Here is a 23249-nt window from a genome sequence, read left to right on the forward strand (position 1 = left end):
CAGGGGGAGTGGGAGAGGGAGAAGTAGACTCCCCGCTGAGCAGGGAGCCCGATGTGGGGCTCGATCCCAGGACCCTGGGATCATGACCTGAGCCGAAGGCAGACGCTTAATGACTGAGCCACCCAGGCGCCCCTCAAGTCAGTGTTTTACTTGGTAAACATGTCTGAGACCATGCATCCCTGGCTGCTAAGCACCATGGTGGACAGGGCTAGAAAGGTAACAGCTTTATTTTGAGCAGGGGGCAAAGACAAGGCAGTACTTTCCTGCGTACAGTTCTCCATAAACATTGTTTTATGTGGAGCTTTCCTGGGTATTGGACAGCAGTGAATTTGAGATATTTCCTGGCAACTGTCTGAAATACAGATCATCTGTGTTATTGATTAAATTTGAACCATTATTCAGTGAAGCTATGTTAAAGTTTACATTCTTTTTTGAAAATTGAAATGACTAACAAGAACAGGACATTACCTCTAATTTGAGATGAACCAAGGGAGTGCCTGTGGATAAAGCCAAGACTCTAGGAAATAATCTTAATTACTCGTTTAGTTTTCTATTGCTGTGTAACAAATTTCAATAGCAGTTTAAAACAACACAGATTTATTATCTCATAATTTCCATGGATCAGGAGTCTGGGCGCAGTTTAAGCTGAGTCTTCTACTTAGGGTTTCACAAGGCTACAAACTGAAGTGTTGGCCATGGCTGAGGTTTCACTGAGGCTCTGGATCTTCTTCCAAGCTCACATGGTTATTGGCTGAATTCATTTCCTTCTACTGGTAGAATTTAGGACAGCTTGCTTTTTCAAGGCCACAGGAAAGTCTCTGACCTCTACTCTCTTTTAAAGGGCTCATCTTTATTACGTAGGTCCATACAGGAAAATCTCTTTGATTAATTGAATGCCAGTTAGGGACCTTAATTACATCTGCAAAATCTTTTCACCTTTGCCATTTGAAATAATATAATCGTGGGAGTGATAGCCCATTTCCTTTGCCCTATTCCAATGGTTAGAAACAAGTTGCCAAGTCCCACTTAAACTCAAAGAGAGAGGATTATACAAGGGCATGGGCCTTGGGGGTCATTTTAGAATTTCTTGCCTACCAGTATTATGCTATTTTACCTGTTATAAAACATTTTTTTGTAGCTTATTTTGTTTGTTATTATACAGAAAACATTAATCAGAAATTGTCACCCCATAATCCTGGTAGCCAATGTATCAAAATGTTTTCCTTTGCCTGTGTGCATGCATAATTTTTATAAAGTATGATAAAGCAGAGATAGAGTTTTCTATTGCTTTTCACTTAGCAAGGGCATTTGTCTTGTTGCTCACATAACGTTTGTATGTATCATTTTTAGGAGATGAAATTGCTTCAGGTGAATGAATCTGTTACTACTGATTGTCTTAGGTTAATCAAGGTATAACTCACAAATAGTAAAAATCATTGTTCTGTGAGTTTTGATAAACACATGTATTTGTATAACTATCATCACAATCAGGAAAGAATGTTATCTTGTGCCCCTTGGTAGACAAGCCCTCCTCCCACACTGCAGACCTTGGCAATCACTGATCTATTTTCAGTCTCTGTAGTCTTACTTTTTCAGCCATATCATATAAATGGAATCATAAACTTTGTAGCCCTTTAGGTTTGGTTGCTTTCACTTAGTATAATGCATTTGAAGTTGTGCGGTAAAGGAATAGCATTCCTGTGACATAATAAGAAATACATGTTGGGTCTTTGTCCCTGGTTCCTTGTACAGAGTTCCTAAAACCCTTGTAATTTCCTGAAAGGAGCATCTTTTGTTATTCATAACAAACCATTTTTAATCATTCCTGAGTTTATACTAATGAGGTTACTCTTGATGGGCCTCTCGATAGCTTCAGGATGGTAGTTGGTTGCCAGGATGATAGTTGGTTGCCACATGGTTGCTAACCATGTGATTAGAGGGTTGGCACTTTCAGCCCCACCCCTTGACCTTCATGGAGGACAGAATGGTTGGCAACTGAGTTCAGTCGTCAGTGGCCGGTGATTTAATCAATTGTGCCTGTGTAATAGAGCCTAAATAAAAGCCTTTAAACAATGGGGTTTGGAGATCTTCACAGTTGGTGAACATATCCACTTGCTGATAGGGTGGCATAGTCCAACTCAGTGGAAACCGAAGTTCCTGTTCTTAGGACCCATATGGACCTTGCCCTATGTACCTTCTCATCTGGGTCTTTGTGTGTATCCTTTATAATAGATTGGTAATAGTAAAAAAAGTGTTCTTTGGAATTTTATGGGCTGTTCTAGCGAATTAATGAACTGAAAGGGAGATGGAGTTTCATCTCCAACTTGTAGCCAAGTCAAACAGAAGTATGTGTAACCTGGGGACCCAATACTTGTGACTGCCATCTGAAGTGAGGGCAGTCTTGTGGGACTGACCCAAAAGCCTGAGGAGTCTGATGCTGACTGAGTTGTTATCGTCAGAATTGAAATGAATTGTAGGATGCCTGGTGGTATCGGGAGAGTTAGAGAATTAGATGGTGTGAGGAAAAAAACTGATACATTTGGTGTCAGAAGTGTTGTTTTGAGTAAAAATACCTCAGTTGCTCAAAGAATAGGCAACTCAGCTGCCTAAGGTTTGGCCTTTGCCCATCTCCTGGGAGGTAACCTTTAAGCCCTTGGAATATCCTGCCTGATAAGAGTGTCTTTGCTTACTTAAGGGCCTTTGGCCACCTCATGTTGTCTATGCTGACAGTGTGGCTGACAAGGTGGTGGAGACTTTGTGCGGTGTGGTATCAGCTTGACCTCTGGGGGAGTTGGAGGCTAAGGTCAGCTGTGCAGATGGTCAGCCCTACCTACATGTCAGACCCCTGATAAAAATGCTCGACACCACGCCTCAGCTGCGTTTCCCTGGTTGCCAGTACTCCATGCATGCTGTCATACATTCTTGGGGGAAGATGTAAGTGCTATCTCTGCAACTCTGCTGGGAGAGAACAACTGGCAGCTTGGTTGTCCCGGACCCTGTCCTATACCCCTCTTCCCTTTACTGGTTTTAATCTGTATCTTTTTGCTATAATAAACTGTGACCATGAATAAAACGGCTCTTTTGAGTTTCATGAGTTTCTAGTGAATCATTGAACCTAAGGATGGCTTTGGGGATCCCTGAACTCCAGAGGTTCATCCATATTATTGCTAGTATCAATACTCAGTTCTTTTTTATTGTTGAGTAGCATTTGAAGTTTGTTAATTCTCCAGTTGAGCTGGTTGTTTCCAGCTGTTGGCAATTATAAATAAAATTGCTACAAACATTTGAGTATAGGTTTTTGTGTGAACATAGGTTTTTATTTCACTTGAGTAAATAAGAGTCGGATTGCTGGGTTATATGAAAAGTGTCTGTTTAACTGTGGTAGAAAGTACTAAACTCTTTTGCTAAGTGGCTGTACCGTTTTGCATTCCTCTCAGCTACCACACTATGAGAGTTCCAACTGGTTCTCATACTCAATATTTAGTATTGGCAGTTTTATTTTTCTTTTAGTTTTAGTCATCCTGGTAGATGTGTAATAGTATCTCACACAAATAGTTGTGCTTTGCATTTCTCTGATGACTAATGATGTTGAATATCTTTTCATGTGCTTATGATGCCATTCATATATCTTATTTGATGAAGTGTCTGTTCAAATCTTTTGCCCATTAAAATTTTTATTATTGAGTTTTGAGAGATCTCTAAATATTCTGGATACCAGTCTTTTTATCAGATAGGTATTTTGCAAATATTTTCTGCCTGTCTGTAACCGTTGGAGAAGAGTTTTTAATTTTAATGTTTAATTTTTAATTTTATAAATTTTATGGATTTTTAAAAATCTTTGCCTAATCCAGTGTCATGAAAAATTTTTTATGTTTTCTTCTAAGACTTTTTTAGTCTTATATTTTACATTTAGGTCTATCATTTTGAGTTACTTTTAGTATATGGAGTGAGATATTTTAGGGGGCACATGGATATCTAATTGTTCTAGAACCACTTGTTGATGGGGCCATCCTTTCTCCCCTGAACTGCATTTTCACTCTTGTCAAGAATCACTTGCTCATATGTATGTATGGGTCTGTTTCTGGACTCTATTTTTTCTATTCATCTATTTATTCTTTTGCTGATGTCATGCTGAGTTGATTAATGTATCTTTATAGGATAGTCCTGAGATAAGATAGTATGAGTCTTCCAATTTTTTCTTTTTAAATTGTTTTGGCTGTTCCAGTTCCTTTGCCTTACTTCCTTTGTTGATTTTAGAATCAACTCATTGATGTCAACATAAAAAATAGCTGTTCTTTTCATTGAGATTACTTTGAATTTGTAGATGAATTTGGGGAGAACTGAGTCTTCAAATACATGCTCATGGTATATCAGTCCACTTATTTAGGTCTTCATTCATCAATACTTTGTAGTTTTTGGGATGCCTGGGTGGCTCAGTCGTTAAGCGTCTGCCTTTGGCTCAGGTCATGATCCCAGAGTCCTGGGATCGAGCCCCGCATCGGGCTCCCTGCTCCGCGGGAAGCCTGCTTCTCCCTCTCCCACTCTCCCTGCTTGTGTTCCCTCTCTCGCTGTGTCTCTCTCTGTCAAATAAATAAATAAAATCTTAAAAAAAAAAATACTTTGTAGTTTTCAGCATAGAGATCTTTCACATATTTTATTACATTTATACATATTTTTATGTTTTCTGGCTCTATTATAAATAGTACTGTTTTTAAGTTTGGATTTTCCTTTTTTTCCCCCAGTGTATAGAGATATAATTGATGTTTGCATAGTGATCTTGAATCTTGCAACTTTGCTAAACTCACTTATTAGCTCCAGGAGTTTTTTTTGAAGATTCTTTGTGAATGGACATAGACAATCATGCCATTTGTGAATAGAGGCAGGTTTATTTTTTCCTTTTCAATCTGTATGCCTTTTATTTCTTTTTTTCTTGTCTTGTTGCATTTTCTAGATCTTGAGTGTGTTATTAAATAGGAGTGGTGACAGCTGATGTCCTTCTTCTGAATCTTTAGGGGAAAACATTGAGTCTTTTATTATTAACTATAATGTTAGCAGTAAGTTTTTAGTATATGCACTTCATCAGGTTGTATAAGTGCCCTTCTATTCCTGATGTGCTGAGAAGTTTATCATGAATAGGGGTTGGATTTTCTTAAATGTTTAGTTTTTGCATTTGTTCATGCCATCATATTTTTCTTCTTTAATTTGTTGACCTGATGAGTTATACTGATTGATCTTTTAATGTTGATTCAACTTGTATTCCTGGGATAAATCCCTACTGGTTGTGATATTTTATCTTTTTTCCAAGTTACTGAATTTGATTTGCTAATATTTTATTGAGGATTTTTGCATCTGTGAAGGGTAATGATCCATAGTAGTTTTTTTCTTGTGACTCCTTTGTCTGATTTTGTTTTCAGGGTAATGCTGGCCTCATAAAATAAGTTGGAAACTGTTCCCTCCTGTTCTGTTTGTATAGATTTTCTCCTACTCTTTTTCCTATCTAGTTTCAGCTTTGATAATCTCTCTTGACCTATATTCAGGTTCATTGATTCTTTCCTCAGCTGTGTCAAGTCTGTTGCTGAACCTGTCAAAGGCTTTTTAAAATTTTGTTACTGCATTTCTCATTCTTTAGCATTTCAGATTGACTCCTTTAGCTTTTCTGTTCAACTCTTGTAGTTTCTACCTATGATATTTGCCATCTGATCATACCTATTTATTTGCCTCTTCCATTTGATCTTTCATTATTATTAATAATTATTTTAATTCATTGGTTGATAGTTCCAACATTTTAGTTATGTCTAAGTCTGCTTCTGTTGACTATTTTGTCTCCTGAGACTATTTTGTCTCCTGACTGATTTGTTTGCCCTTGAAATTTTGTGTAGCTTATAATTTTGGGAGGGTGAGGGTGGTTTACCAAAGGAATGATGCAAACAAAAGAATTTAAGGAGATATTTTTATACAATTTACAGAAAAGGTAGTATAACCTCAATATGTATGCACTACCTTGGAGACCAGGGAAATCACCCCTGTGGCCAGGCTTATACTTTTTGATTGAATGCCAGCCATCATTTGCAGGATAGTAGAGATTGAAGTATATAGTATTTATGTTAAGAAAGGGGTATGACTCTTGTTCTGCTAAGTTGTTTGAGTTGTTTGTGCGTGGGGTTGAATCAGTCTTGCCTGGAGTTGATTGGGTTTATGTGGGGTTTTTTCCCTTGCTTTGGTTACATGCGGTGCATCATCAATTTTAAATACTTGTATCATCACTTTGTGCTTAAGGGTGGGGGTTGATTTGCTGAAAAGTTTTAACTCAATGTTTTTTATTTATTTTTATTTTTTATTTTTTAAGAATTTATTTGTTTGACACAGAGAGAGACAGCGAGAGAGGGAACACAAGCAGGGGGAGTGGGAGAGGGAGAAGCAGGCCTCCCGCCGAGCAGGGAGCCCGATGCGGGGCTCGACCCCAGGACCCCGGGATCGTGACCTGAGCCGAAGGCAGACGCTTAACGACTGAGCCAACCAGGCGCCCCTAACTCAATGTTTTTTTATTCCATCTATATCTTTAGGCCTTACTTGTACATCTGTACTTCAGAGAGGCTCTGTCTGTGCTCTTTTGTTTTTTTCTCTGTACTAGAAGCTGATTTGCCTTGCAGTGGTGGGCATGGAGCGTATCTTTTGTCCTAGACCAACATTAATTGTAGCCAGGCTCTGTTTCCCTCTCTTCCTAGTAATCCCGCTTTTTCCCCACTAATAGTAGACCTCTATTGTTTGGGGCCAGGGTATTTCCTGTCCCTCCATCAGTGGTAGGTATTATCATCTAATTTTGAAAGAATTATAAAAATTTGAATTATAAAACTACTAGAAGAAAATATAGAAGAATACCTACATATTTTCTAAGCATGACTTAAGGTTGAAACATAAACTAGCATATTTGTATAAAATTTTAAAACTTATAAATATTAAAAGCAAATTGCAAGTGGGGACTTAAACATCCATGTAAATTTAGATATAAAATCAAATGAAACAATTGATTTTAAGGTAATTTTTGCAATTAGAATAGCTGAAAAAAGGACTTTTAGGTATTATAAACAAAGAATATAAAGGCATGTAAGGTTTAGGTTTTAGATATGAAGCTTATTTGTAATTTAGAGAATCTCAAAAATTCCTCCATTTGAAGTTAGTTCTGATAGATTAATATGATAGCTTTAAGAGCAAATTTGGAGAACAAAGGAAGCAATTCTGCAATGCTGTTTAAAAATTGTTTAATTGGGAAGTCCTTTGGTCTGTTCTATTTGTATATATGTATTAATGATCGATCTATTTATCTTCTGTGAGACCTTTGAGATAGAACCTTTCTGGCCAAACACATTTGTTTTCCTAAAGCAAGATTAACTTTTGTCAATCCTTTAACATTTTTCAGCTTTGAAACTACCATGTGACAGGAGAGGATACTTTGCTACTTGATGAATTATTCAGAAGTCTTAATTGCAAGCTTTTAGGAACCTTAAAGATTATATCAGCCTCTACATGTTATATATTATTCCTAGGGAAGCAAAGTGGTTAGTGGTAGAAGTTAGTGGTAGAAGTAACCTAGACTTGTTTGACTCCTGCTCTTTGATTATACTACATTACATGCCTGCTAATTTCTAATTTTCTACATTTGGGATATACATCTTAAAACATCCATTTGTGAAGGGCGATATGGAATGGGAATTGACCAGTTTTAGCCTAAGTGTTTGTGTATTTTGAGAAAAGTGAAGTTGGTTAGCCTTTTGAGTATTTCTCTTGGCCATTTAATTTTAGGTAATATAGAAGTGTGCCCTGGAGTAGCAGAATGTTTGGGGGATGTTGATTTCAATTTTAAGTTTGTAGTTAAGGTCTTTTTTTTTGAAGTCTGGTTTTCATATGTGTCAGTTGTGATTTTAAGGGAAAATTCTAAGGCCTGTCTTCCTGTGAGCTTCTGTGAACACAGGCCTTGGAATTGGAACACTATTTTATACACTCTCTTTAATTGAATAAATAAATTATCTGTAGTACTGAAGCATATGTGGAGCTAGAAGACAATGCTTTCCTTTATATATAAGGAGTAATATATTTTTACTGCATATTTATGTTTTGTAGTATGTTATAGATCTTATTATATGTAATCATGTGGCTTTTTCTAGAATGTGCCAAAGAAAAGAATGACTAAAGATTCCCTATATTTTACTGCTAGGTCTTGTTTTGTTTTGTTTCTTTGAAGCGAGATGCCATTAATTTGAGAAATGTGCCTCAGAGCTGTGTGTTCTTGATCATAAAGTTCCTTCATTATGTAGAATCTAGCTGCATCTTTGGGGAAGAACATTGATGGAGTATTGATAGCATGCTGAGGTTTTGAGTCAGTATTTTTAGCTTAGATTTTACTTTGACTTTCCCTCGTTTATAGCTTAAAGGTAGGAATAGAGGCTCTTTTCCTTAATTTTTATGGACATGAACAGAAGCATTCTTTCGGACTTAAAGCTCTGCTACAACTAACATGTGGCTAAGTAAAATCTTATAACAATAGGAACATAACCCTTTAGGAACCTAACCTGTTCATATATGAAAGAGCTAATATAATAATTGAAGATGCAAAATGCAGACTGCCATGTAGCATGTTTTAATAGTAGTTAATAGTTGAAGCATTTATGAGAGGGATGATGAAAAAACAAAAAGTTCTGTGGGACACCCTGGGAAGACCTTGCTAAATGCTCAATGGCAGCTGTTCATTTCCTTCTTCCTTGTAGCTCCTCATTCAGCAGATTAGGAACATTCCAATGTTTTTTGCATTCTTTCTAAATTTAAAATTTTTTTATCATTAAAAATTAGATTTAAAGTTTCAGTTTTTTAAGATTTATTTATTTATTTGAGAGACTGAGAGAGCATGAGCTGGAGGGGCAGAAGGAGAGGGAAAGAGAATCCCAAGCAGACTCTGCTGAGCATGGATCCCGATGTGGGGCTCATTCCTACCACCCTGAGATCATGACCAGAGCTGAAATCAAGAGCCAGGTGCTTAATGGACTGTGCCACCCAGGTGCCCCTAAAGTTTCATTTTTAAAAGAAAATGTTGAAAAAAGTGGTAGGTTCCTGTGCAGCCAGAATATAAATTGGAAGCTGGGTAACAAATGCAATTAAAAGGCCAAGTGGAGATTGCTTTTCACTCTCTTCCCTGTCCTTTCTACCTTTCTTTCTTCATTTTCTATCCTGCTCACTCCACATGGCATCAAGAGGACACTGAGGAAATTGTTTGTACGTTGGCTTCATCAAAGACATTATTTGAGATTGTTCTCTTTAGAATACTAAGAATAGACGGATGTTTTGGATATATACTCATAGGATCATTTTTGGGTTTGCCTCAGATTGGTTATTTGGTAATGCAATGAATATTTTCCCTGTGAATTGTAACTCTTTATCTGTGTCTGTTCTTTAGAAATGATCCCTAGGAACAACTGTGCTTTTCTGGGAAGCCCAAGTTTTATGAAGGCTTTATGTTGTACCTCCGTAATGAAATGAAATAATGTGTAGAAGCCATTATTTTAAAGGCAATGAATAACTCTGTAGGAAGAACAAGAACTCATATTTATGAGTCTTGATTTAGAGATTCGAAGTTCCTCTTAATTTGGTTGGATTTATAAAAAGGTACATTTTGTTATATTCATTAATTTGATGCCATTTATAGAGTATCTACTCTGCACAAAGCTTAGTTGATACTGGGAGTATAGTTGTGGAAAAGATACAATGTTCTTTATTGGAGTTTATACTCTACCAACTGGAGACAAATATAAAACAATTATACAATAAATGGTATAAATACAGTTGTGATAAGCTCTAAGATAAATGGAGAATGTTTTGAAAGTCCGTAATGGGGGATTCTAAGGCTGGGAATCAGAGATGGCTTTCTTTAGGAAAGTGACATTTGAGTTATGTTATCATTATAAATTTGATCAAGGAATTCAGTTTAAATAAGTGTTTAGGGGGGCGCCTTGGTGGCTTAGTCATTAAGTGTCTGCCTTCGGCTCAGGTCATGATTCCAGGGTCCTGGGATCCAGCCCCTCCCGCATTGGGCTCCCTGCTCAGCGGGAAGCCTGCTTCTCCCTCTCCCACTCCCCCTGCTTGTGTTCCCTCTCTCGCTGTCTCTCTCTCTCTCAAATAAATAAATAAATAAAATCTTAAAAAAAAAAAGTGTTTAGGGAAATACTTAAATGGAAGTTATTTAAGGTTTAGTGATAAACACAGTAACATAAACTTATTTCCATTCTATTCTTGGTCTTCCACTTGTATAATTCAGTTGAAATTTTTGGCTTCTTTTCTTTTACGTTTTTATTCTTATTTTTGATTTTTAAAACTTTATTTTTCGCACCTAGAAGAAGTACTTTATTAAACACATTACCGTGGCTTCCTTCATTGTAATATTGACTTTAACAGTTCCTAGATGTGCCTGTATATAAAGACTAAGACCTCATAACCCAATCCAGTCATTACCCTTGACAATTAAGAAAAGCCTCCAGGTTATAATAGATTTGAAAATTATTTGTTAAAATGCACTAAACTTATCTTTTATGCCATTCTATTGATGCTTCCTTAAACAAACTGAAGCATTTCTATTGTCTCTTTCCACCTACACTGTGAGCTACTCGAAGACAGGCCCTATCTCTAGAACCTTGCAGGATGTGAGACACATAATAAGTGCTAAATAAACAAATCAGTTATGAATAGCCTATGTTAATAAGGAGGTGGCAACTTGGTGACTGACCTTCATGTTTCTTTTAAGTGACAATTTAGCATAATGCAGACTGCTTTGGAATCATAAGGCCTAATTTTGAATCCCAGTTCCTGAATGTGTATGCTTAGGCGAGTAACTTCATCTTTTAAATAAATAAAGTAAGATTATAGGTATAAAGTACTTAGCTTAGTGTCTGAGGCATAGTAAGTGTCCCATAAATGATGGTTAATATTATTATAAGATATATGCACTAAACTTTTTTCCCTTTGTGTTTTTTTATGTTGTTTATAATAGACACTAATAGTGACACAAAATACTGGTATTTAAGAGAGTAGATAATTGGCCAAATCACAAAGTGAAAAATTTATAGCTAGTAGACTGCTTATTGAAACTAAACTTTGGGCGCCTGGGTGGCTCAGTTGGTTGAGCGACTGCCTTCGGCTCAGGTCATGATCCTGGAGGCCCGGGATCGAGTCCCACATCGGGCTCCCTGCTTGGCAGGGAGTCTGCTTCTCCCTCTGACCCTCCTCCCTCTCGTGCTCTCTCTCATTCTCTCTCTCACAAAAAAAAAAACAAAAAAAACCCTAAACTTTATGAACTACTAATTATTGATAATTAAGTGGGTAATTATGACCCTTATCATTACAATGAATACATATCCTTCCTTTGTAGGTCATGTTTTTTAAAAAATAAAACATTGTTTTTATGAATAAATTTTTTGTGGATTTTTAAAAAACAATAATCTCACAGTGTGTCTTTTATATAAAGATATTTGGGGGCGCCTGGGTGGCTTATTCGTTAAGCGCCTGCCTTCGGCTCAGGTCATGATCCCAGGGTCCTGGGATTGAGCCCCGCATCGGACTCCCTGCTCCGTGGGAAGCCTGCTTCTCCCTCTCCCACTCCCCCTGCTTGTGTTCCCTCTCTCACTGTGTCTTTCTCTGTTAAATAAATAAAATCTTAAAAAAAAAGAAGTTAAAAAAAAGATATTTGATGTATGAGGTTTGCTTGAATTGAGGGGGGTGTATGTATTTAATGTACATATTACCTGTGGGGATGGAAAAAGTATAAGATCTAGTCTATGTTTTCAATTTTTCAGCTTCTGTAAGTAAACTTAGTCATTTTAAATACTTTTGTGTCACTCTGCCTCTATAGTGAAAAATTCTATAACTTTAAAAAAAATCGACTAGTGCATTTTCTGAGGATATTTATAAAAGTAGAGGATGTAAAGGAACTAACTGAACAAACAAATATTCTAAGGTTTCAAATCTGACTTTAAAATTTATTTTAATTCCATGTTACTTAGAGTTATGATTTGCTGGCAAAACAGTATAAACAATCCTTGAAACAAAGCAAAAAATGCCAGCAAGCAAACAAAAATCCTTTAAGGCCTTTTTATTCTACATTTAAAAAAAATATACTTCAAGTTTCTCTAAAAGCAAAATATCTACAAATTTGTGTTTTTTTTCCTTGTAATTCGTAGTCATTGGCCAGAGTCAGGGGATTCATAGAATAATATTTAGAATGCAGTACTAAGACTATAAGACATTTGATTGAAAAGGTTGTGAAGATATATGGCCTTCTGCACTTGAAATATTTTGATTGATTTGGTGGATTTACATGCTTTTCAGAGCACTTCCAAGGATAGCACTCAACATGTAGTGAGGGCTCTTAGGAGTCCATTTAGAAATTTACCTATAAAAATTGAAATCAGGTGGCAGTTTTATGTAAGGCATCCCAACAATCAATAATCCAAATATATAATTTAGTGAGTGGGATTTATGTAATAAGTGTTATTTTCATCTCTTAAGTGACTATTTATATTTTCTCACTTGCTCCTAGAATATCACTGAGACTAGGAAGCAGGCAATTTTCGTAACAATTGTGTCGTCCTGAAGATGACAAAGCAAATCATTGATAATTTGGTATCAATGCAGATCTTATTTTTTTCTCCTTCCATATGTTAGGTTATTTTCACCAGATTATTTTACTGGCTCCTTAATTCAAGTTGAGATTTTAGAAATCTTAGTCTGTAGTTCTCAAGATGATTAAGTATGCACTAAAAGAGTGGGCCTGGAAATAAAATTGCATAAGTGAAATTAAATTTTTCTCTCAACTTGCCAGTATGCATTTCTGGACATGGTTTTCCTTTATCTATTACAATTTCCTATTTGGCCTTTAGCAGAATTAGATCATGATGATTAAAACCTGTCTTCGTTGTAATTTTCTTTTATAACCTATTTGCAGTGGCCATGTTTTTTCTACTTAAAACAACTCGGCTTGGGTGTTCCAAGAAAGATAAAAGCCTTAAGTTTATTTTAAACATTCAGATTACTAATGTAAACTCCTTTAAAAAGGTAATTTTTGGGAGGGGGTGCCTGGGTGGCTCAGTCGGTTAAGTGACCCACTCTTGATTTTGGCTCAGGTCATGAACTCCAGGTTGTGAGATAAGACAGCGGTTTGGCTCCACACTGGACGTTTAGCCTGCTTAAGATTATCTCTCTCTCTCGCTCTCTGCCTCCCCACCCGCCTCTCTCTCAAAATAATAATAATTTTTTAAAAGGTAATTTTTTTGGTGTAGAGGTTTAGGAAAATCTCTAAGAAACCAAAGTTTATTTTTTTTAGAAACCAAAATTTAGAATAAGTTTTCATTGGGCTAGAAGGATTTTTGGAGTTGATTATGATCATTAGTGGCCCTGAAAAACAAAACAAAACAACACGGGACTGGGATTTTTAAAACTACCTTTTAAAAACACTGTGATGTATGTCTGAAATTGAACTGCTCACAGACATGTAGAAGATAGCTTTGTTTTAGAAGAATTCAAGGATTGGATCTGTATGTGTAGGGACTACAAAGTTCTGTTGTGATTGGACGGGAAGTAAACATAATTTATTTTACTGAATTGTGATTGGCTAAAAACCTTTTCTTTCCACGATAGTCTCTAATAACTGAATCCGGAGCCTTTCCCTGTTGTTGTTTGTTTATGATTAGTGAGTATGAGGTATGTGCTAGTACTGAAAGAACTCAAATTGGCACAGAAACTGTAGATTTTAGGGACATTGACAGAAGCCCTCAACAGGGCGTTTGACATTTTTACCACAAAGCAGTAGCGAGGTGTAAATCTCTGAAGAGTTCAAACATGTAATTAGTATCGTTGCAAACAGGAAGGATGAAAGGATGACAGTGTTTTCTTCATTTTCATTTGGAGTCGTGCACTGTTCTGCAGTGACTGTTTTCAATGGAAAGTGTTGCTCTGCTTTGCTGGTAGGGCTGTTGTTTCAGGCGAAATTTGGGCTACCTCAGGTGGCGGGCACCATGTGTTCTGAAAAACGTCGCTCTGGAGATGCGGGGTTTAACTGGAGTTTTTTGTGACCCAGGGTGGAACCAGCACGATTCACTTTCGCCTCCACCCCTTCCCCCACAGACACTTTTGAGGGAGCGAATAGCGAGGTGACCCTCAAATCCTCGTAATGGTGTTACCAAGGGAGAGCATTCCTTTCTCCCACCCCGCTCCTTACTTCTTAGTCTGGCTGGTCCCACAGCCCCCTTGGCAGCGTCGTCGGGCACTACTTTCCGTCTGTGGTGGTTCCTCCGACCCTTTCCCGCGGCTCCCTGCCCCCGCCCGCGCAGGCGGAAGGAGACGCACGGCGCTCGCAGCCTTCCAGTGGATGGGGAGGCGGAGTAGTACTGTCCACTGCGAGGTGGCGGCAGTGGCTGGGGCTGCCTCAGGGCCTCCGACGGCGACGAGGGGTGTGGGGATTTCTGTCCGTTTCTGTGTGTGTGTGTGTGTGTGTGTGTGTGACTACAGTCAGAGGCTGCTAGTCGGGGAGTCTGGGGGAGTGTTGAGGACTGAGAGACCGAGGTCGCTGTGCCCTTCTGGGCAGAGTGTCCGGTGCGCCCCCGAGTCCGCACTCGCTTGCTCGCGGGGCTGCGGCCGTCCCCCAGTCCGCTCTCTTCAGCATGGGCGGCCGGTAGGAGCAGGGTTTCACTGGTTCCCTCGCAGTGGAGGAGGCGGCAGCCGCTTCAGCAGTGATGGCTATGGCGGTGGAGACGCGGCTGGAACTGGTGGGGAAGCGGTTCCTTTGCGTGGCGGTCGGCGAGGAGGCTCGGCCGGAGCGCCGAGAGAGTGGACGCTGCTTGCGGGGCTGGCGAGCGGGGGTCATCCGAGCTGTGTCACACAGGGACAGCAGCAATCCGGACCTGGCGGTAAGAGAGCGAGTGCCCCTCAGTCTCCCAGCCCACGCCCGCACTGCTGTCCCTGGCAGCACCTTGTCTGGTTACCTCTGGCACCTCCCGCAGCCGAGCCAGCTGGCGGTCACGCCCCTCTTTGGAGCCGTCGTCGGGTTTGCCCTCACCCCTGCTGGGGTCTCCCATCTCCTCGTGAGTAGTTTCCCCGGTGGGAGCGGTGCCGGAGCGGGACCCCCGGGGCTCCCGCACAGGCCCCGCCAGGCCCCTTGGCCGCTGCCTGGGAGGGGTTCAGCGCCCCCGCAGTGGCCGTAGAGACCTTACTGAAAGGCGGGGCTGTGAGCCAGTGCCGCTGGGGCAGGTGGGGGTGGCGGACGAACACAGACCACTCATGGCGGTAGGGGGCCATCTTCACCAACATCTCTTTCCTTGAAAAAGTCTTACTAGTGCAGGGGTTAGAGACTTAAAACTTAGGCAGTAAAGGTTGCTAGAGGGAGGGAGAAAAGGAAAGAGACATATCTATGGTGTTTCAGGCTGTCCTGGGATTCGTGTGTATTTTCCAGGCAAAGACTGTGTGAGTGGTGGCATCTTGATGAAACCTCTTTCTACAGATGCTTGTATTTCTAACTGGAAGCGATGAAAATGAAAATTTTTGATTTGGAGGGTCATAGAATTAACCCATCCCTCCCTCCATTCCTTCCTTCCTTCCATTTGTTTTTTTTTCCTGTGGGGTTGTGGATTTTTAGAAAGTGAATAGTGTTTTAAAAATCATCCTGGGTTTTATACAATTTTAAATGAAGCAAGAAGTATTATAAAATAAAATGTTATGCCCTGCCGAACCTTAAGGGTCTTTTTCTTTGCTTTCTTTTCCTTTCATATGATACTGCCAATATTTTCTTTCAATAATGTAGGAATGTGCACCATTTCGAGACGGGATATCCTCTGATAGTGTTCCAAGGACATTTTCACTTGGGGACAGGTTGGAAGGGGTGGAGTAGAGGCTAGGCATTGAGTAGTCTTCTCAAGGTTGATTTGCGAGTGATAATCCACGAAATTTATTGGTAGTGCCTTGGGGTATTTAATTTTTTACTGAAAACTTCAAACATGGTAATATTTTCTTTCCTTTTGTGTATCTGCAGTTTACATTTCCAAATTCACTTTAATATCTACCTATACATGTGCATACCTATTTTGATATTTTTCTTGGTTTCCGACTGCTTTTGTAAATCCCTGTTTCATGACTGTAGTCAATGATATGGTTTCATTGGGCATGTACTAATATTGCAAAATAGGCTTGTTTTGCTAATAGGTATTTCTAATAGGAAATAAGCAGAATAAAGGTGATTTTGAAGATTTTGCTTGGTTATTCTTACTGGAAAGGAGAAAAAGCAAATCTTTAAAAAATTTCTCATCTTAATGGTTCTGCAGATCGTGTCAATTCAGTAAGTTTTTTTGTGTAAAAAGCATATGCTGAATTTATCTCTCCTCCTCTTATTGTGATATGATGATTGTCTTGGCTTTTGTGTGGAAGCTAGTTGGATTATAGTTTAGCATTTTAAAGTTATTTCAGAGCAAACCTGGAATGATATTTTGTTTCCCAGAGTATTTTGTTTTAGTAGATGAATGAAAATTGGGAAATAACAGTTTTAAATTATGAGTATCACTTGTGACAGTCAAGTTATCAAAATTAAATATATTAAAAACTTTCTTGCATGGAAATTTAAATGATATAAAGAATGGATTTATGTTTATCACATTTATAAAAGGCAAAGTATTAAGCTGGGTATTTAAAAATGAAAGTATATGTGGATGGTGGGAGAGACTAGAAAGAACAGGGATGAATTTTCTCAGGTGATGGAAATGTTTTGTATCTTGATAGTTACAGGGGTTTATGTATTAAAACTTGAACTGTGTACTTAATAGCTGCTTTTCACCATATACAAATTTTACATAAAAATGCATTTTGAACCATAGCTATGTGAACCTCCAGCAGTTTCTCCTAATTTTAAAAAATTAATTTTATTTAAGTAATCTTTACACTCAACATGGGACTCGAACTCACACCCCCAAGGTCAAGGGTTGCTTGTTCCTGGGACTGAAAAACCAGCCAGATGCCCCTCCAACCGTTTTCCTTTGTCTACAAGTCTTTATTTGAAAATTTTTTTTTATGTGGTGTAACTTGAGTTTTTTCAGCCTAGGACCTACAGTTTTAGAGTTATTCCCAAACTTTCTTGTTTTTTTTTTCTTTTTAGTTCATATTCCCTAAATTAAATGAAGTGAAATGTAGAACAGGTTAGCATCAATATACTGTAATTCCCCTTTTAGACTTTTTTTTTTAAAGATTTTATTTTTAAGCAGTCTCTACACCCAAGGTGGTGCTTGAACTCCTAACCCTGAGATCAAGAGTTGCATGCTCCACCGACTGAGCCAGCCAGGCACCCCTTTTAGACTTTTATTACTGCAGAATAAATTTTAAAGAGCTTTATGAATTATATGAAAAATGATGGTATAACTAGGGTATTTTTGTGTTTTTGTTTTTTTTTAAAAAGTTAAATATATGTAATTTAGAACCTGCAAATGTATTCGAAATCTTAGTTGTATGTATTTATGGCACATGATTTGAAAGGGTAACTATCAGAACTTGAAAATAGTTTAGGGAATACTTTATCTCAAAAGTTAATCATTCTTATTTTTGATCTTATGTTTGAAGAGTTATGTGTATTAATGTTCTGTCACTGCTGTTAATTAACACAAGTTGGTGTTAAACAATACAAATTGATTATTTATAGTTCCGGAGATGACAAGTCTAACATGGGCTAAAATCAAGATATGGTAGAACTGTGTTCTTTTCTGAAGGTCCTAGACAAGATCCATGTCTTTTCCTTTTCTGGCTTTTAGAAGTAGCCCACATTCCCTGGTCTAGGCACCTTTCCCTCTGATTTTCTTGCCCCTCCCTTCTACTTTTTAAGTGCCCTCGTGATAATATTGGGTTCACCTCAATAATGAAGAATAATCTTATCTGCGAAAATTGATTTACTTTTTGCTTGTTTTACTTCTCATCCGTAACCTATCAGCCATTTATGTATGTATGTATGTATGTACTTATTTATTTGTTTATTTATTCAGCCATCTAGTCACCTACCCACTCACCTTGATGCTTAGGGAGATTGCATCATTATTTCAAGCTAACTCTGTTTAAAGTGTATTTTTAAAAAATATGTCAGATTTTTCAATACACAAAAGGAACAAAAATTGTATTTTGTTTTATACACCAAACACATATATTTGCTTGTTTGTTGGGGGATTTTCTGATGGTCACTTAGTGACAAGATTTTAAATTGTTCTAAACTGTGTACCTGCAGATGAAAGTTATTTTGCAGATCTTATGGGTCTTAAATATAAAGAAATTTTCGTTTAGGAAGTTTAAAGTGACCTGTGATTTTGTTTATAAGGAAGCCTTTTCCATTTTTAGTCCTACTATGTTTTTGCTCAGCTATTTTTTCATTTAAGTTTCATGTTGAGTTAGTAACATTTGATTCCCTTATAAATTTTGTTAGGATAAGTCTTTAGGTAAGTCTGAAATTTATAATGGTCCTGCGATATTGATAATGCTAATTTCTGGTCTATTCACAATGAATGAATGAGTGAATGATTTTTACTTTGTTGCTCAGTATGACCTGGATGAGTTAACCATCAGGAAAATTGGTTAGCTGGTAGGTAGAAGGACTTTTATGTCTGATTTGAGTACATAGACTATTTTTTTCTCCTCTCTTGAATTGTTGTAATTGGTCCCAAAAGACTTTGGTATAGTAAGAGGAGTATGTAAATTGTAGCTATCTGTGGTGGCTATGGTGGTACGTTGTAAACTGTGCATTTCAGTTTTAACCACTAACTTAGCTTGTTTTAAAAGAAGGTAATCACCCTATAAATGGTGTCATTTGTATGTTTCTTTGTAAAATTAATTAAATAAAGGTATTTTTTCCCCCTCTTTTGACCTGTCATATATATATTCTGGCACATGATTTGGTTCCATTAATTTAAAATAGAGACTTTTTGGGGTGCCTGGGTGCCTCAGTCGTTAAGCATCTGCCTTCAGCTCAGGTCATACTCCCAGGGTCCTGGGATCGAGCCCCGCATCGGGCTCCCTGCTCAGCGGGAAGCCTGCTTCTCCCTCTCCCGCTCCCCCTGCTTGTGTTCCTTCTCTCACTTTGTCTTTCTCTGTCAAATAAATAAATAAAATCTTTAAAAAATAAAAAAATAAAAGAGACTTTTTAAGTTTATTTAAAATTTAATTTTATTAAATTTTTTAATTTAATTGAACTAAAGACATTTTACCGTGAGAACTCTGTTCTTACCTTCATATAGTGATATCATTGCATTTGAAAGTAAAAATGTCCAGATATTTCAATGTAATTGAGAGCATATAGGCTATGTTTATAGATTTATTACTTTTTGACAATTTCAAGTTATGTACAAAGAAGGTCTTCAACTCTCAAACTCATAGTCATTTTCTTTCCCCTTACGTGTTTATATAGTATCTAGTATTTACTTAGGTGTTCACTGAATGATAAATAAATGAATGTCATAAATTTTGTGAATACTTTAATTTATACTAACCATCTCAATTACCTACTACTATTTACTATAAATTTTGAGTATTTCTTTTTTTCTTTTATGGTTTTGTATATCTTGGTGGTTATTTCCCCAATATCTATTATGTGTTTGACTAAACCGTGGGTCATGGTATTCCTTAATCAGGTAGTTGAATTCCTCTGGCTACAATAATTAGGTACAATCAGAATGAAGTTAAGTACAGTATTGTGTGGGTGTGATGCTGAAATTGCCACAGCCATTTCCCTGCTTTAAGGTCAACCAGTTTGAGGACAAAGCTGACAAACAGATCAGATTGTTTTCTGAAGCCTAAATACACTGTTGGATTTTTCACCTATGGGATTTTTCATTTTGGAAGAGTAAATTTATTTTATGTCTCTTTGTTTTGTTTTTTTCTGTGGAACTAAAAGCATTTTAACTGATACACATGGTAATATTCCATTCCATTTTTTTGGAAAGCACATGTAAGGAGCATTTTCATGACATTTTTGTCTTCTTTGTTATTTGATGTTAAGATGTTTATACCATTGTCATTAACTTCAATGATGGTTTTCAGGGAGGATGATATATTCTGCTTTGTGTTTTGATGTATCCCAAAGCTTTGAAAAATTGTTTTAATGCATGTAGGACATACAGATATCTAACTTTCTAAATAATGAAAAATAAGAAAAAACATTTGAATTTTTATGTCAGGAAGAATCTATAAGCCTCTTATAGTTAAAAAGAAATTTCAGGGGGTGCCTGGGTGGCTTAGTTGGTTATGCGTCTGCCTTCAGCTCTGGTCATTGAACCCAAGGTCCTGGGATTGAGCCCCACGTCGGGCTCCTTGTTCAGCAAGGGAGTCTGCTTCTCCCTCTCCCTCTGCCTCTCCCCCTGCTTGTGCGCTTGTGCGTGCACTCTCTCTCTCAAATCGATCAATAAAATCTTTATTTTTTTAAAGATTTTATTTATTTGTCAGAGAGAGAGCACACAAGCAGGGGAAGAAGCAGGCAGATGGAGAAGCTGGCTCCCTGCTGAGCAAGGAGCCCAATGCGGGTCATGACCCTAGCTGAAAGTCAGATGCTTAACCCACTGAGCCACCCAGGTGTCCCAAATAAAATTAAAAAAAAAAAAGAATAGAGAAAAGAAAAAAAGAAATTTCAGGAAAGAGGTATCATTAATATTTCAGAAATTAACAAGAAATTAACTTTTAGTTTTTAGGTCATATACCATAAATGTATATTTCTTTTTTTTTTTTTTCCCCCAAAATGTTTTATTTATTTATTCATGAGAGTCAGAGAGAGAGAGGCAGAGGCAGAGGGAGAAGCAGGCTCCCCGCCTAGCAGGGAGCCCGATGCGGGACTCGATCCCAGGACCCCGGGATCATGACCTGAGCCGAAGGCAGACGCTTAACCATCTGAGCCACCCAGGTGCCCCTAAATGTTGTATATTTCTATTCTGTGTTTTTGTTGGCCAGATAAATACCTATCAGTATACTCTTCTTTATCCGTAGTTCTGAAATTCACATAGTTTTGTACTAACAGAATATTTTAATGATTCACTAGGAAAACCTGACTAAATGAATTTTTTAAAAAGTAAAACCTAATATGAACTGAATAGTCTTGTTTTATGAGAGAAATATTAATGTGCTTAATTTTAGGGTGCTTAGAAACTCCACAGGTTTACATGCAACATAGGTACTTTTACATGTAATATATATGTCATATATGCACTGTTAGCATATTCAACTATGACTATATATGCCCTATATAACTTTATAAAATCCAGCAAATTTTGAACTCCACAACCCATCTAGTTGGAAGGGTTTGAGATTAGGTATTGTTATTTAAAAATTAATACTGATCTTTTAAATTTATTTTTATTTATTTATTTTTAGAGAGAGTGCATGTATGGGAGGGGGAGGCAAAGAGAGAGAGAGAGAGAATCTTTTTGTTGTTGTTGTTGTTTTTTACTATCAAAGGAGAGAGAATCTTAAGCAGGCTCCACATGCAGCATGGAACCTGACATGGGGCTCAATCTAATGACCCTGAGATAATGACCTGAGTGGAAATCAAGAGTCAGACACTTAACCGATTGAACCATCCATACACCCCTATACTGATCTTTTTTAATGGTGGTGATTTAATGGTAATTTCATTTGTTTCAAGATTTGACAATGATTATATTTCTGCCTGATGTTCAGATAAACAGTTGTTTTCAATGTAGATTTTTAACAAACATATTTTATTTGATAAAAAGTTCTTAATGTGATAAATCTTTAAGGATTACATAATTTGCCTTTATGATTGTTTACTAAAATATTAAAATGTTTCAAAATGTTGAAACATTCTTTAAAATTATCTAATTGGATGGAATCTTTAGAATTTTTTATATTGTAGCTATTTTATAAAATTATTCTAGTAAATCCACTGATGAAAATCTTGTGTTTATTTTATAATGTAGAACCTATTGATTTAATTATGGAATAAGTGGTTAATTAGTAGAAAACAGCTTAAAGTTTTGAGCCCTAACACAGTCTAGTCCACATTACTTAATCATTTGGAACTAGGAGTCTTATAGGAATTTGTTGAATTTGAACAGGGTAGACAAATGCTTATACCTCTTATTAAAAAGTATGAGTACAGTGAAATCTGACTTTTGGGGGTTATTGGCTAGTAGACCACTTTAGAATTAATAAAAGTTTTGGATTACATATTTCTTAATACATTACAAATTTCAGGTACAATATTTCATCTGTATTCATTCAAATGAGCCTGACTAAACAGGTCTTAATAGAATGTCTTTTGAAATAAGTTTGAAAAAACAGGAATTGTGTATAAGTGTATATAAATACATGTTACTGATCACCATAAAAGACCTTAAGTTTCATTGAAATATTTCTCAAAAGTAGTTTTAACATTTCACTTGATTTATAGTTTGGGTCTCAGTTTTCTCATTTATCTAGTCAGTGAATGGAATTAGTCTAGTTTTTTTCTGTTCTCTAATTCTAGAATTGTGATATTAATAGTTTCTATCTGGAATGTCCTGGGATAAAGTGTTTATTAAGCAGAAATAAATTTCAGATCCCTCCCAAAAGCTCCTAATTCTGAGTTAATGAAATTTTTCATTATGATATACCTTGTACTATATTACATGGACCACAATTCCTTACTAAAATAATGTGATTTCTATTTAGTGTTTTTTTGGATGCTCAAGATGAGTTCATAAGATTTGAATTTTTGTGATTATAGAAGTTGAGGTAGGGGGTGCCTGGGTGGCTCAGTCGTTAAGTGTCTGCCTTCAGCTCGGGTCATGATCCCGGGGTCCTGGGATCGAGCCCCACATCGGGCTCCCTGCTCAGCGGGAAGCCTGCTTCTTCCTCTCCCACTCCCCCTGCTTGTGTTCCCTCTCTCACTGTGTCTCTCTGTCAAATAAATAAATAAAATCTTTAAAAAAAAAAAAAAAGAAGTTGAGGTAGAATAAATATCCCAAGGCTACAATACTAGGCCTTGAAATAATTCAGTATGTATTTTCTCATACACTTGGAGGTGTTTATCAGCTGTATTTAATATTTTTTAAATTTTTTATTGTTATGTTAATCACCATACATTACATCATTAGTTTTAGATGTAGTGTTCCATGATTCATTGTTTGTGCCTAACACCCAGTGCTCCATGCAGAACATGCCCTCTTTAATACCCATCACCAAGCTAACCCATCCTCCCACCCCCCTCCCCT

General features: G+C 37.3%; 1 protein-coding gene across 2 annotated transcripts in view; it reads left to right on the forward strand.

Moving 5' to 3' along the window:
* The window catches only part of JMJD1C (jumonji domain containing 1C), a 325593-nt gene that overhangs the window by 33676 nt on the left and 268668 nt on the right, over window positions 1–23249 (forward strand). The window contains exon 1 of one of the 2 annotated variants that reach the window (XM_031029861.2): window positions 14503–14942. The exons of the other annotated variant lie outside the window; for it this stretch is intronic. Coding sequence (XP_030885721.1) covers window positions 14769–14942 — 174 coding nt within the window. The 5' untranslated portion in view covers window positions 14503–14768. Of the gene's footprint in view, window positions 1–14502; window positions 14943–23249 lie in introns of those variants that run through there. 2 annotated transcript variants of the gene reach the window in all.

The sequence above is a fragment of the Leptonychotes weddellii genome, chromosome 6 (genome assembly GCF_054177405.1).
Source record: "Leptonychotes weddellii isolate Sample4059 chromosome 6, ASM5417740v2, whole genome shotgun sequence".
Classification (NCBI taxonomy): Eukaryota; Metazoa; Chordata; class Mammalia; order Carnivora; family Phocidae; genus Leptonychotes; species Leptonychotes weddellii.